Here is a 15,963-nt window from a genome sequence, read left to right as displayed (position 1 = left end):
GATTCGGGAGCAACATAATTTTCATTCTTTAGATGACTAAACAAACCATGAAATTTTGGAATTTCATTTTCCTTTCTTGTTTTTTGTGCGAAGCAAGCTTAGCACAGTTGTTTGCACCCATGTGTGACAAATTCAGCTTATCACTGATCTTCTAAACATCAAGAACTTGGTATTCAGTAATCAACTGTAAGAACCTTGGGTACATCAGCCACTTCTTCTTTCCAAATTAATAATTCATGCTATCAAATATCATCCTCGCGAAATTGCACTTCAAATTCAAGCACAAAGCAACAAGAATACACATCTGATAATCCAGAATTTCCTCATAACCTCCCTTGCGATGTCCCAAACATTGAACAACAACATGAACCAAGAACTTATATGGCCTCGGCTTCAAGTATGGTCCCATGTTGATATCATTTTGATAACCGATCCTCAGCAAATATCCTTTAACCAATCTTTCACCCAGAGTAATAGGATCATTCTCTGAATCACCAAACTCCAACAATCTTCTGAAAACTTTCTCAGAAACAACAATCTATATTCCTTGCACAATTAGATTTGATCTTGTCTCCACATACCTTAGCATTCGTCCAAAACTCAGAAATAATGTTCCTGTAACCATCACACCTCAATGTAATAGCTTTCAGAATCCTTGATCAAGTCAAAAATGGAATGATCAGCTTGAAATGTCTAACTTTATTATCTGAATCATCCACAAATGCACAAATGAATTGGGTCTGTATCTTTCACAACTCTTGCCATATGCATTAAAAACAAGATTAGACAGATAGAATGAAACATTCTTACCCGAATATGATTTCAAATGTTTTGCACACGGATATGTATAAACATATAAGTTTTGATCCCGTATAAGTTCTGGCCATGGATATGTATTTATAAATTTATATGAATTATCAACCGGATATAAAATGTAAACGGATATGCCACAAATTTAGTGCATAAGAAATGATATAGGCTGCATAAGTCAAACATGACTTATTCGTTGTATAAATCACAACTAAGCATAATACTTCGTATAAGTTAATTAAGACATGGCCGGCGTATATGTGATACGCACAAATCCAGATCCGAAGAATCCAATGATCAAAAGCTAAACTTACAACAATCATATGAACTAAAAATATATAATAGATGTTGATTAACAAATATAACCCATTAATTTTGATTTTAGACCATGTTTTATATGTTATAAAAAGCGTCTTAGTTTAGATCTTTCTATAATGTCATTTAAAACCAAATGATTATAAAAAACTTACGTATTTTTTAACGATTATAGTCCACGAACAATTCTTCACATCCATTAATCAAACCCCTTTGGTTTGAATTGTATTTGAAATTCCAAGCCCTAACCTCCGTATTCTGTAAAAATAAACCAATATGATTAGTTGATTTTACCTTGAATGATTAAAAGAGTGTGTAGATTAATGATTAATCAACGGAGATGATATACATATGAAATTTGATGAAATATAGTGAGAGAAAGTGAAAAGGTATGAACGTCTATGATGTGAGAGTAAATGAGGATAATAGGGGAAGGTTAACGTACAAATGAAATTAACGTGCTAAACGTGAGAATCAAGTAGAGTAATTATATATACAAGTAGAGTAACTATGTAATTACTTCATAGAGTAATTTTCATAGAGTAGTTACATAATTACTCTACTTGTATATATAATTATTCTACTTGATTCTCAGGTTTAGCACGTTAATTTCACTTGTGTATATATATATATATACTCATAGGTACCATAGCGATGCGGCGGTGGTAGTTCACAACGCGGTTATTCTACCACTTTTTCTATACAAGTACGAGCTGAAAGTTTGAAAGCACAAGATTGGCTTGGCTTTGAAACCGAGCTAAAAATTGAGCTTAATCTCAGGTTCAACCTAATACACATTATATAAAGAGTTTAACCAAACACAGAATAAGTTTAACGAATACATAACAAGTTCAAATCAAGTTTAAACTAACACGTAACATGTAAAACTGGTTACAATATAAGTTCATCGGCATCCGAACTAACTCAACAATGAATGATATCACCCTGTTAGTGAAAAAAACACTTGTTAGTACAAGATAGGCATGCATGTGAAGTTTAAAATTGCTAGAAGCATGATAAACCATCAATTCTTGGTTTATATAAAAGAATGTGAGTTTACTAAACTTGATGTATATAAATATAAAATATACTGAAGTAATATAATATAAGCCAAACCAGGCCAAGCTCACAAGCCAAATCAAACCGTTTTGGTTTGTTAAGAATTGAGCCAAGCCAAGCAAGCATTCTAACCGAGCCGAGCCAGCTCGGCTCAGCTTCCAACCGAGCCATATTGGTTAAAATTTCTAAATATTAAAAACGAATAACATTTCACCTTGTTATTGAAGTTCCAACGACCTCCATGGGTAAACAAGTCTCTTCCCTTTCCAAACTTTTATCTGCCATGGAGACAATGAATATTAAAAAAGCACTGAAATCAGGTCAACAATTCTGAATCGAGTCAAAGACTAAAATCATATCACAACTTTATATCTTGTAGGTTAATATTTAGTAGGTCTTAGACGTAATGTATTTGGTATTTTAAGAAAATAAATTAATTTTTTGCTGTCTATTACGGGCCAGATTATGGGCCGCAACTTGTTGTAGTTTACGTGTCTGAATTGTAGGGGATCAGTTGGTTCATTTCAGCACAAGACAACCTTTAATCAAAGAGCTGCAAACACGTTTTCATTTAAGAGGCAGTTTTGGAAACATTTAGTCATGGCGCAGATCGATTTAAGAATTAATTCATTTTTCGAATCATTTATCTACATAATTAACAAACTGCAAATTTTATAACTTATATGTACTAATACTTGGCTATAATTTATATATAAATATAATACGGATTAAGAATTTATGGTTTAATTTAAACGAGCCAATGAGCAGCCCAACTAAACAATCCTAACAAACAAGACAATGAACTGAGCTCGCCTTGCCTTGTTACAAAAAAATCAGCTTCGCTTGTTACCAAATAGGTACCTTTTTGAAATGGCATGTTTTGACCGAACCAAACCGGTACCTTTTTAAGATAGGCCGTTTTAACCTGAACCGAAACGGATACCTTTTTAAAATGGCACGTTTTGACACGAACCAAACCGGTACCTTTTTATAACGGCTCATTTTGACACGAAACAAACCGGCAAAACTGAATAATCGAACCAAACCAAGTACTTCCAAGAACATAGTAAAACATATACTTACAAACAATGATTGGAACATTATCGTTACAAGAACAACAATTATCAAATCTAATCCTTACAAATTGCAATTGGATACGAAAAACCGAATTCAACAAACTTCTGTTCGAAATATAGATAAATGTTCATTAAATAGACCATAATTTGCATGTAAAAACTCTTTTATATGCTCACAAGAGGTCATCAATTCTGATGATAAAAGTAAATAAATATACGTTTCCTCCCGCAATTTTTAATCACAAATTCACAATCCACATATAAGGTGGTGACAAATCCTAATGAAGACAACGAATACAAATTCTGTCTAGTCTCACTCTTAAACCAGAATAGGTTTCAAATTAGATTGTGACGAAACTGATTTGCAATAAAAAAACGTTGATTACAGAATTTGAAATTATACCTTACCTTATCGTTGGCAAATGATTAGTGTGTATTTATTCATATGCATATCGGCTTTTCTTCCTCTCTCAGAAACAACAACATATTGCAATATTTGCTGACCCTATTATCCTTCATAAACATATATGTTAGTTCATACAAATGGTGAGTCAAATAGTTGACTTTTAGTTACAAGTGTGTGATCATGTTATGCTGAATCACTTGACTAAAAGTCAACTTATGACTACATGAACTCACACACACGTAACTAAAAGTTTACTTATTTTAGCTCAGTTATATGTGTTCATATATATTTAGTTTTGTATTTCTTTTAAGTTTGTGAACAACCTTGAATTCGATTTAGACAAATGTTAAAATGTCTTTTTGTATAAACTGTGCGCGGTTAAACCACAGCTAACCAAGTAGTACATGTTTTAAGAAATATATATTTTTATCAAAATCAAGTCAACTAATATGCTGGTTGGGACTTGGGTGTCACTTCAGAGTTTGAGCGAACCAGTTGTCATAAATGCTACATTCCAGCCTTATGTAAAACCTGTCATAATTGTTACATTCCTTATCAACAACAGTAAGATTTTTTATTGATGGTAAAATAATAATAAAATGCAAAATTTACCTAAGCAACATATACCTGAATCCTAACTCAAGAGAAAAAACAGAGTCTCTCACAATGCAAGCTGCAAGAATAAACAAAATAAAAAAAAAACAGTCTTTCCTTATTAAATCCTTATCAACAATATTCTTTTACAGAGTAATAGAAAAAAATTATAAAAAAATAAATTGAATAAAAGTAGTAATTGCAAATTTCTAGCAAACAAACATATAAAAGACTCAACCAAGGTAAAGTTAAGTAAATTTACCATAACTTGAGTCTTTTACTTAAGTCTTTGGATTATTTTTTTTAATCACAAGCCATGTGTTGGGTCTTATATTCTAGACTGACGCATCGAATTAATATGTGGGTGAAAAATATATTGTTTGGTCTCAACCAATGGTGGATGGCTTGAAGACCAAGTCATGCTAGACTAGTATAAATAGATGTTTTTATTTATTTTTCTAGGATGATTGAGTGTATTGTGTATTGATGGAGATCTATGGTTTTATCCCTATAAGAGAGTCTCCTCTCAAGGATGAGCTCTCCCGAGGTGGATGATACTTCTTGTGTATGTATGAATGTATGTATGAGTGGTTCATCTTTATGAGAATCATTCGACTAATGATATAATACTACCATTTCTATCTTGTTTGTGTTTCGATTACATATATGTATTCATCCTACTTTATAGATTATTGTTAATCGAATCAGGCTCTCTCCCAATACATCTCATCCGTCCATTAGAACGTTCAAGTGTGAATACATGTTGTAGACTAATCCTGAACCGAGCTCGTTTATCACCCTTTATGCACATGCTTCTGCATCGGGGCTCTGTTCCAAGAGAAAAATACAGAGTCTCTGCTTGGAAACTCACACTGTAAGCTGCAAGAATAAAAAAAATAAAAAAACAGTCTTCACGTATTAAATCCTTATCAACAATATTATTTTACAGAGTAATAGAAAAAAAATTATAAAAAATAAGTGAAATAAAAGTAGTAATTGCAAATTTCTAGCAAACAAACATATAAAAGGAAACAAATGTAGTCGAAAACAGATATAAACGAAAACATTACTGAACGTACACAAACACAATTGAACGACCCGACCCTACTCGGGGTACAAACTTTGGGTTTCTCTACAGAATTGTACCCAGAACAGAAACCGACCTGGTGGAACCGGTTCCACAAATACCCAGTCAAATACCCGACTATACCCGGAATCGTTTCCTACCTCGACCCATGTTTGACTTTTGTTGAGTATACCGGAACCTGTTCCTACCGGGTTCCGTTTCCTGAAAGTACCCGGTTTGTACACCTCTACATCTCAACTTCAATTAAAACAATCACATCTGAGAGATTGAAACTAATCAACCAATCCTCTTTGTTGTTCAACCAAAAAAGTTACAATATAGTACTAATGAAAAACATATGTTTTAATATCAAAGATTTATTACAACACGAGGCATAAAAGATTTAACACATTAAAAAAGTTACAATATTGTTCTAATGCTCGTTTTCTCAAAGATATGTTCTATTATAATCTAACATTGAGATTTTGGACATAAAAATCCACCCAAACTTCATTTAAGTTCAACAAATAACAAGCAAGAACCATTAACTACCTATTCATGCAAAACATAAATTTGAGGAAAATAAAAGTACATGGCTCAAAGTTAATAGCTTTGTGACATCTCTACAACACTTTAAGATCTTAATTGTCTAGCATAAGCACGAGTCTCAAATTCAAACCTTCTAATAAAGAAGTGTATTATCTTTAAAAAAACAAAAGCAAAATCATCGAGCAGCTTGTATGTGCTTGAGCGTCCTCTAAAAGCTGAATACTTAACGTGTATGTGCGACTTGAGAGTTTCTTTGTGTGGTCAATAAGTTGGCTCATAACTGTCAGAAAATAAAAAAAAGTCAACACACAATATGACATTCCACATAAAGCACACATCAAAATTCAAATGCAAGACCTTATTTCATCTAACATGTCAGTTAGTCATAAAATAAAAACTACGTGTCTATTTAAAACTGCAGATAATCACTAATTAAACCCATTGAACAAAGTGATGGCAAAATGCATATCTTTTACGATAATGCAACATTCCATCATTGAACTTGTAAGCCCATTTCAAATATTTGCCACTTAACATAATTCGAAACATTTGTTAGTGCACGGGTTTGGTGTCAGTAGCGATAGAAAGTTATAGATAGTCTACTCTATATATTTAATGTAAAATGGCCATTCGCTATGGATTGTATAGCGAATGGAGGCCCATTCGTTATGAAGATGTAACGAATGATGGCTTATTCGTTAAGGTATTACCATTCGTTATGAAGGCATAACGAAGGGTGTCTCATTCGTTACTACAGTATCACGAATGAGACCAACTTAACTAATGGGAGCGATGGCATATAAATAGGCAGCTCTTGTTCATAATTAAGTAAGAGATGAGCTTAATTATCCATGTACCGTTACCATGCCGGATTCTCTCTAGACATAAGTTATTCACCGTAACGTATGTATTCCACCATTAACGTAATGAATAGTATTTAACGTATCTGTATCGTGTTAATCATATTGATGTATCGATGTTAGCGGCTAGATCTTGGCTCGTGTATAACGTCTTCACAACGTTTTAAGTTTAAACTTATCATATTGCTCCAGATTTTACTATAGCCAACAATTTTTATTCTCAAACCATATTTGACCACCAAAAAGTCTAAGCTGCTCATAGAATTATAACTAACCCAACTATTATCCAAATTCAATCTTTCAATATTACCCAAAATGGCCTTTCCAGATGTATCCTATATTTTGTTAATTTTTTTAACATTTGAAACTGTTGTACTATGACAATTTAAGATTACTCCCACTATCTTGTATAACATATTTGACCACATAAAAGTCAAACATGCCCATTAAGTTAAAACTGCCCAAATTACTTCGATCTTTAAAAGTTCATCAATTTCAACATGTTTTCATATTAACAGGTTAAATTTTGTTATGTTTTGTTTAAATTAATCCAAAAGGTATAATCAAAAGGTGTCAGACATGTTCAAAGCTATTCAAAGTGTATTGAAATTTATGAAACGTCCTAACTCAATTTCATCATCATTAGCAAATTAACTATTATTGTTTTTTATATTACTACAACTACTACTACTTTGACTAACCAAGATTAAGGTCGTTGACGTCTGTCAAGGCCTTTTACTTTCACCAGTCGAGCCAAACTTGTTTGTACAATAGTTCTATACATCACAATATACCATCCTAATTTTCACACATTTTCAAAATTAAAATAAAAAAGACAGAATTACAAATTTTGTCCTTTAAAATAAGCCAAATTACGGTTCGTGTCCTTTTTTTAGTTTCTTTGCAGGCGGTGTACTTTAAACATTTTTTCTTACACGTTATGTCCTTTACGCTAACTGGGTTAGAAAAAGTCAGTTAAATCCCATCACGTGAGACGCATGTGAGGGTAGTTTTGTCTTTTCATTTAACATGCAACAAAACCCCCTTTATCAGTCTCTTCTCCCTCCTCAATCGCTTCATTCTCCTTTGATTAAAAACCCCTAATATATGATTCAACATTCCCCCACCCTTAATAGCTTTAATTGAACAACATTCCCAGAAATTAATAAGCATAAATGGATGATATGGATGATCTTCCTCCTCCTCGATTCTACATCCGTGAAGCTGATGAAGAATCAAATGCTGAGAGGTTTTATGGTAAGTTCAAATTTTAGGGTTTATAATTGGGTTTATTTAACTAACAACTGTTTATTTTTTTATGTGTAGTTAATAATCCACATTTGTTCACGATCAAGTTGCACCATGGTGGCACTTTCACGAAATTTCCTGGACGGGTTTATAAGAGACCCGTTGTCCATTTTGTTGACATGCTAGATATTGACAAGTTTTTAGTTCACGAGCTTGATCGAATCTTGCTTGAATTATCCTATCCTACGGATAAGGTAAGATTCTACCATTATGTAGTACCTGATTCAGAATTGGATTGGGGGCTTAGAGCTTTGGGAAGTGATGATGATGTTAAGGGATTTGCTAAGTATATTGGAGCTTTTAATCAGTTAATGAATGTGTATGTTGAGCATGAGTACACCTCTGTACACACATACTTCTGCTCACCCTCAAAGTTTACCATTGAAGAGATAACAGATGAGGAGTTTCTTGCAAGTGAGGTAGTACTAGATAATGCAAACTCAGCTAAGAAAAGGTTGTTGTTGGAATGGCAAGATAGCACAAATGAGGTTGATGTTCAAAAGGTTGTTGTGGAAGAAGATAAACAGGATGAAAATTTGAATGTTCAAGTAGAGAATACTGTTGGTGTTGTTGAACAACAAGACCAAATTGATTTAAGTCATGAGGATCCAGAATTTGACCCTTTGTTTGGAGAGGATGCTTTTGGTGTGCAACCTACAAATGAGGTGGAGATGGATTACAATGGAGGTGGGGATGGAGGTGGAGATGGAGATAGTGAAGAATCTTCAATTTCATATGAAGAAAGTGGAGATGAGTCTTCTAGTTCAGATGAAAGTGGAACTGATGACAGTAGGGATTCTAATTATGAAATGAGAGATGAGACTTCTGATGATGATGAACATGTAGAGGTTTGTCCAGTTAAGAAAGCAAAGAAAGTGAAGACATCTAAGACTATAAGAAATCTAAAAATGTTAAGAAAACCAGGGAGGGTGATGAAGATTTAGAAAGTGATTCAGATACTGATTTCAACTATGAAGATGGTGACACACATGATATAGATGTAGATATGACGGATTTCAGATTACATACTGATTTTGATGTTGAACAGCAGGATGCAATTTGTAGTTTAGAGGGGTTGGACATTGAAATGGATGATGTTATGTTGGATAATGATAGGATGTATATGGAAAAACAAGGAAATGACAGGGACATGGATTATCTTTTCCATGTGGGACAAGTTTTTGGTACAAAAGCAGAGGTGAAGGATATGATCAAGGCACATGCAGTTGAAACAAGAAGACAAATAAGGATAAGAAAAGATGATTTGATAAGGGTGAGGGTTGTGTGTGAAGGGGATATGGAAGATTGATCCCACATGTAGGGGGTTGGATCTAGCAGTGCTAATAAAGATCAGGTACCAGTCCAGAAAAATATTGGGGGTAAGGAAAAAAGGAAAGACCCACTTGCTGTTAGATGCCTTTGGGTACTGTTGTTGTCATACCAAAAGAGAACAGCTTCATGGAAAATTACAAGGTTGGTTAGTGAACATAAATGCCTTCAATCTAGGCAAATTTATGCTTGCACAGCTGGGTTCCTCTCAAACCATTTGGTTACTGATCTTCAAGATGACCCAAAGCTGAAAGTTAAGTCTATCAAAGAAAGGTTTCAAAGGAGGTTTGAAGTTGGTGTGTCTGACATGAAAGCTTACAGGGCAAAGATGTTGGCTAGGGAACAAATAAATGGAAATTTCAGAGGCCAATATGGGTTATTGAGGGATTATATTGAAGAATTGAAGAGGACTAATCCAGATATAACAGTGAAGCTTGAATTAGAAGAATGCTCAGATCCAACATCTGAGACAAGACAATTCAAGAGGATATATATTTGTTTGGGGTCTTTGAAAAAGGGGTTCAAAGCAATAGGTAGGGATCTCTTGGGACTGGATGGGGCTTTCCTTAAAAGTGCTTGGCCCGGTCAACTTTTAACAGCAGTTGCTCTAGATCCAAACAATGGATACTACCCTGTTGCATATGCTGTAGTTGAAGCTGAAACAATGAACTCTTGGGAATGGTTCTTGGAATGCCTTGGTGATGACTTGGATTTGAACAACAGATCCAAGTTTACCTTTATGAGTGATAGGCAAAAGGGCCTTATACAAGCTGTAGATAAGTTGTTTCCATCTGCAGAGCATAGGTTTTGTGTGAGGCACATTGAAGATAACCTAAGAACTCTCTTCAAAGGAATTAAGGGATGCTCTTTGGAAGCTAGCCAGATGCACAACACCTACACACTATAAGAGAGAGATGAACAACCTAAAAATTTTAAACAAAAGGTGTTATCTTTGGGTACCTAAGATCCCACCTGAAACATGGTCAAGGTCACACTTCACTGGTAAGTGTTTAATTTTTATCCTTTATTCTCTAATAACTTACAATTTTTTTCCTTTATCTGACACTGTTTTAAATGTTTTGTTATAATAGGTAGAGCAATGTCTGATGTGTTGACCAATAACATGTGTGAATGCTTTAATTCAAAGCTGGTAGATGGAAGGGACAAGCCTATTATCACTTTGCTGGAATACATCAGGGAATATGTGATGATGAAGATTGTTAATGTGTTGAAGGTAATTGATAGGTCATCAGGGTTACTAACACCGTATACTACACAAATGATGGAGTCAGTGAAGAAGCAAGCAAGCAAGTGAGTTGTAAGTCAATATTTACTTTTCTTGTAAATGATGTGTGAATGCTTTACATATTTGGATGATAGGTACACTTTGCATTGGAATGGTGAGGATCATTATCAGGTTACAGGACCAAATGGTGATCAGTGTGTAGTAAACATGACCACAAATACATGTGCATGTAGGAGATGGGAGATAACTGGGATACCTTGCAGACATGTGGTGGCAAGTATTTGGGTGAAGGGTGCACATGACAGATCTGTTGGCAGTCCAGAAACATTTGTCAACCCAATTTACACAATGGATAGGTGAAAGGCAGTGTATAGCTACAAGGTGTATCCTATTAATGGTATGAGTATATGGCCCACATCACAAGTCCCAATACAGATCACAGCTCCTAAATTCAAAAAGCAAATTGGAAGACCAAAGAAGTCAAGGAAAAATTCAACAGCAGAGAGAGAAGATGGTGGTTCAAGGAAAAAGTCAAAGGTTGATGCAAAGGGCAAGAGAAAGGTTGTGGAGGGTGAGGTTTAGAAAACTAAGGCAGTGAGAAAGTCTAGGCCAAAAGGATCCAATACTTGTGGGGCATGTGGTCAAAAGGGGCACAACAAGAGATCATGCATGAAAAATGTTGCTGATTAATGTTATCTGGCTGTTGTTTGACTTTTTTTTTGTAGTTTTAAGTTGTTGACTTTATGGATGTTATGGTATAGTTGTTTTTAAGTTGTTGACTTTTTTCTCTAGTTTTAATGTTATGGATGTTTTAAGGTGTTGACTTGATTAATGTTGGTACTTACTGTTATGAATGTTTTAATGTTGGTACTTACTATTATAAATGTTTTAATTTAATATGGTTGTTCATCATTTAACTTGGTTGTTGTTACATTTATGGTTGTTGGTCATATTTTAGTGGCTGTGCATATTGTTTGGACATTTATGCCCTTGGATCAGATTGGTCATATTTTAATGGTTGTGGCTTGGACATTTTTGCCCTTGGATCAGATTGGTCATATTTTAAGGGTTGTGGCTTGGACATTTTTCCCCTTGGATCAGATTTTACTAATTAAAATGGTTGTGCAGATTGGTTGGACATATTTGCCCTTGGATTGGTCAGATTTTACTTAGATGATATGTGCAGATGGTTTATGGATGTTGTTCATCTTTTGGTTTATGGCTTGTGCAAATGTTCATACTGTGCAGATGTGCATACTGTGCAGATTGATGATGTGCATATGTGCATATGTGCAAATATGCATATGTGCAAACTGTTTGTTCATATGATACATTGCTTAAAAGGATCAAAAATTACATCCTAAATAAAGTCAAAATACATAATATTCAACAATACATAATAGTCGAACTACATAAAGTCCTAAATAATCTAATAAAGTCAAAATACAAATAGTCAACAACTTCAAATACAGTCAACTAGCTACATTTTCATTGCAATTACAATTGCAATGAAAATGATCCAACTAATGACCAATTTCTTCTTCATCTTTCTTGCTTGTTCTTTATAACTCTCTAAACTTTGTTCAACTTTGTTTTTCGACTTCAATAAGCCTGGAATAATCTCCATTGCCCGTTCACACATTGGTGGGTCACGCCATCTAAGAAAGGGGCAATCTGATGTCTGTAAAAGAGGAGAAAGATGAAGGATAAACTATTGAATGGAACTTAAATCAAATTACAAACTTACCATGTCTGGACAAGAGAAAAAGCAACGACCTGGATTTCTATCAGTCCATGAAGTTCGAACAACAGCTACCTTGCCACAAACATAGTAAGCCATCATCAACTGAGCCCTAGTATTTGAATTTCGCATCGAGCCCTAATTGATTGAAGCCCTAATTGATTGAATTGATTGAAGACCTGCTTGATTGAAGCCCTAATCGTGGAGGGTGTGGGTGGGTTAAAAAGAGGGAGAAGAGACTGATAAAGGGGGTTTTGTTGCAGGTTAAATGAAAAGACAAAACTACCCTCACATGCGTCTCACGTGATGGGATTTAACTGACTTTTTCTAACCCAGTTAGCGTAAAGGACATAACGTGTAAGAAAAAATGTTTAAAGTACACCGCCTGCAAAGAAACTAAAAAAAGGACACGAACCGTAATTTGGCTTATTTTAAAGGACAAAATTTGTAATTCACATCATTTTATAACATTAAAAAATCAGTAGATTCTATACCTAAATTCATGCAGTTATGGTCTGGCTCCGTTTTCTTTTACGGGGCTATATCGGCCCTTATATAAAAAGGATAGAACAAACATTAAAAAAGTTGTTCAAGAACAAATAAAATAAGATGTCAAAAATGAGTTCAGTTTGCTAAAGTGGTTTCATACAGTGAGATATAATTGATTGCTTTGGACGTTTTTTTTTTTTCTATCATGGCATCTCCGATTTTTATTCTAAATATAATAAAATAAAATAAGTCATACTAAAATATACGTCAATGCATATACACATCGGATGCTTAGATTTTTGAGGTCAAACTGGTGACTTTCTAGATTCAAAACCGATATGACTCTCTACACATGTAACACCACTATTTGCTCTTTCCTAATATTCTTAAATAAACAATCGTAAGATTCAAAAGCATGTTTGAAGCCAAAATATAACACAGTTGACCACAAAAGTCAGATTACCAACTTTTTCTGTCTTTCCTAATATTTAAAAAAAAAACAATCACCACATTCACAAATTTTCCGTTTATCAACTTTTGTTAACCGCTTCAACACTTTCAATCGAAGTTCAATGAAACTTATGACTACAGACATTCTTTTGACTTCTTAAAAACCTTTTGATTCGGTTTTTTATTTTCGGTTCAGTTTTCTCGTTTCGAATCTTTTCATTTCTTTATCAGTTTTTCAGTTTCGGTCCAGTTTTCTCGTTTCGGTTCTTTTCATATCTTTATAAGTTTTTCAGTTTTGGTTCAGTTTTTCTTTTTAAGTTTTTAGTTAAGTTTCGGCTTGGTTTGATATTTGTGGCCTTTTGATCGTTTCAGTCTTGTGGTTTTTTATTCCGGTTTTTCTTATTTCTTTTCGGTTCGGTTTCAATATGTTCAGTGTTTGTTTTCGGTTTCATTTAGGTTTGGTTTTCCAATTTTTGGGTTTGTGGTTTCAATTTTCCATATTCATTCGTTTTGCTTTCAGTTGAAATCAATAGCGTGTCTGGTTCAGTCGATTCTGGAAGAAACGGCCCACTCAGACCCGCAAAGTAATCTGTTCGCTTTCAGATTTTCCAGTGAAACCCAAAAATGTAAAATCTGAAACTGATTTTGTATTGGTTTATTTCCAGATTTATTTTGGTTTCGGTTTTGTTCCCTTTCAGTTGGAATCAATGACATGTTTGTTTCAGAAAGAAAGGGCCCATTCTTACTGACAAAGTAATGTATTTGGTTTTAGTTCATTTTGTATGTGTTTTTGGTTCAGGTTAGGTGTTGGATTTTTTAATATCATTTTATACCAAAATCACACAAAGATTTAAAGGATGTAACAAAAACCCTTACATACTAAATCTATACTTTCCTGAAAGTGAGAAGATACACTTACACAATAGAGATTGTGGTCGTGATTTGATTTGTAAATAAGCTCCAACTTTTTTGAGCAACATCTACTCAATTAATTTTAATTGTTATACTATTTAACTCAAATTTAACGAAACTTGATAAACCTTTACCTATTTTGCTCATTTTTGTAAAACAAACGGCATAGCGTCAATGACGTTACTCTTTCGGTTTCCATTAGGGCAACTACAGTGGAAAAGCTCTATATACTTAAGTTCCGACTTTCAAATTATACCAATGAAGAGAAAGGGGGGAAAGAAGGGTTTGGTGAAGAAACACTAACCTGTAGGCTAGCAATCGCACATAATAATCAATCAAATATCCTATAGATGGCAATCAGTAACTAATCACGCCATTCTCGAAAAATCCGGAAACGTCTACTGATTGGGTCAAATATTTAAGAGTGAAATCTAAAATTATCAATACATTTTCATCTGCAATATCTACGAACAAATAATACTTATTGTTGACCAAAAAATTTGCAGTTATCACAATTGTCAAAAACTTTCACAGAAGATCCATTACAAATTATGAATTTCTGCATGAAAAATGATGAGCGCTAACTTTCTGAGAAATTGTAAATGATTTTGATATTCATATAAGTTTAAATAAATCAAACTTTGCACATTGGAGGTACCAATAAAATTCCGACAATTTTTTCTCCAAAATAGTAGTGCTTATATTTGGAACATCACTTCTCCATGCTCAGTTTCCACAATCCCCCTGAATTCAACAACCATAAACAATACCAAATTGGTATGAGGATTTGAGATTGTTTGATTCAGACCGCCTATTTGTGAAATTAAAACTGTTAGGGTTAGAACTTGTAAAAGATGTGCCGGGAGATGTGAGCATGTTACAGATGGTTTGAGAAACCATGGCGGCAAGAATAGCCGTGGTGCGGTCTCCTCTAGCCGGCTCCAGATCTCTCTCTAGTTTTCTTCATTCATGGAAAATATTAAACCTAGAAAGGCTGAAAGAGAGGCGATGTCTATAAAACAAAAAGTATGTGAATTTAGAATTGTAACGCCGAACGCGGGGAACCATTTAGCCTTTGTTAAGTTGTACATAAGAGTTGTACATATAGCATTGTGAGGTGTAAAACTCTTGAATATATGAGTTTTGTGTGAAATTACCTTCTTGTCTTTCATATATGTATTTTAATATAGTATAGATATACCTAAACACACACGCCCGTATATGTTGTGATAAACATATGTGTCGTATATGTAGAAAACATATGTGCCGTATATGTTTAAACAATTCCAAATTTTTAAAATTCACACTCTCCTGTTTGATCAAGTCCAAGTTAATGATCTTGAATAAACCTTTATAACTTAAATAAGCTCATTTTTTAAAATATTTGTTCAAACAAGTCCAACTTAACGACCTTCGCTAAACAATAAACGTTTTAGTCCTTTCGAGGTGTAATTTGAAACACAAGCTCAGTTATCATTCCCGGTATGACATCTTAGCAAATAGTAACCCCATAAATTAAGAGGCGAAAATAACTCAGAAATGTAAAATCTTTTTGGTTTATAAAATACGGTAATTGAATCGTAAACAATCAAGTTTCAAACTATTTACAAACAAAAACAAATACATATTTTTGCGAGTTTGAGCAGGGAATCATATTGACCAAATTTCCCTTCGATCATAGTTTTATATTTCAGCTTTGTTATGTTTGGTGTTGAGTCAGTCATTGGTATTGTTATCCACCTAATCCTCAAAA

The 15,963-nt window shown here is 34.0% G+C and overlaps 1 protein-coding gene across 1 annotated transcript; it reads left to right on the top strand.

The window, feature by feature from the left end:
- The first annotated feature begins 10,286 nt into the window (after nt 1-10,286).
- Nucleotides 10,287-11,200, top strand: LOC143595476 (uncharacterized). Its single transcript, XM_077074472.1, has 4 exons — nt 10,287-10,374; nt 10,464-10,683; nt 10,753-10,895; nt 10,986-11,200. The coding sequence occupies exons 1-4, from the start codon at nt 10,287-10,289 to the stop codon at nt 11,198-11,200; spliced, it is 666 nt and encodes a 221-aa protein (XP_076930587.1).
- Nucleotides 11,201-15,963: the final 4,763 nt, after the last annotated feature.

Source organism: Bidens hawaiensis, unplaced genomic scaffold (genome assembly GCF_021521415.1).
Source record: "Bidens hawaiensis isolate Kalapana, Puna unplaced genomic scaffold, B.hawaiensis_p1.1 tig00045235_1, whole genome shotgun sequence".
NCBI lineage: Eukaryota > Viridiplantae > Streptophyta > Magnoliopsida > Asterales > Asteraceae > Bidens > Bidens hawaiensis.
The sequence above is the reverse complement of the archived record's forward strand: the minus strand, read 5'-3'. Positions and strand labels throughout refer to the sequence as shown.

What these genes read in the sequence shown, in the direction of transcription:
- LOC143595476 (XM_077074472.1), top strand. Translation starts at nt 10,287, where the DNA reads ATGAACAACCTAAAAATTTTAAACAAAAGGTGTTATCTTTGGGTACCT. An exon ending in GTCAAGGTCACACTTCACTG is followed by an intron (nt 10,375 to 10,463) that starts GTAAGTGTTTAA and finishes TTGTTATAATAG; the next exon opens with GTAGAGCAATGTCTGATGTG. An exon ending in GTGAAGAAGCAAGCAAGCAA is followed by an intron (nt 10,684 to 10,752) that starts GTGAGTTGTAAG and finishes TTTGGATGATAG; the next exon opens with GTACACTTTGCATTGGAATG.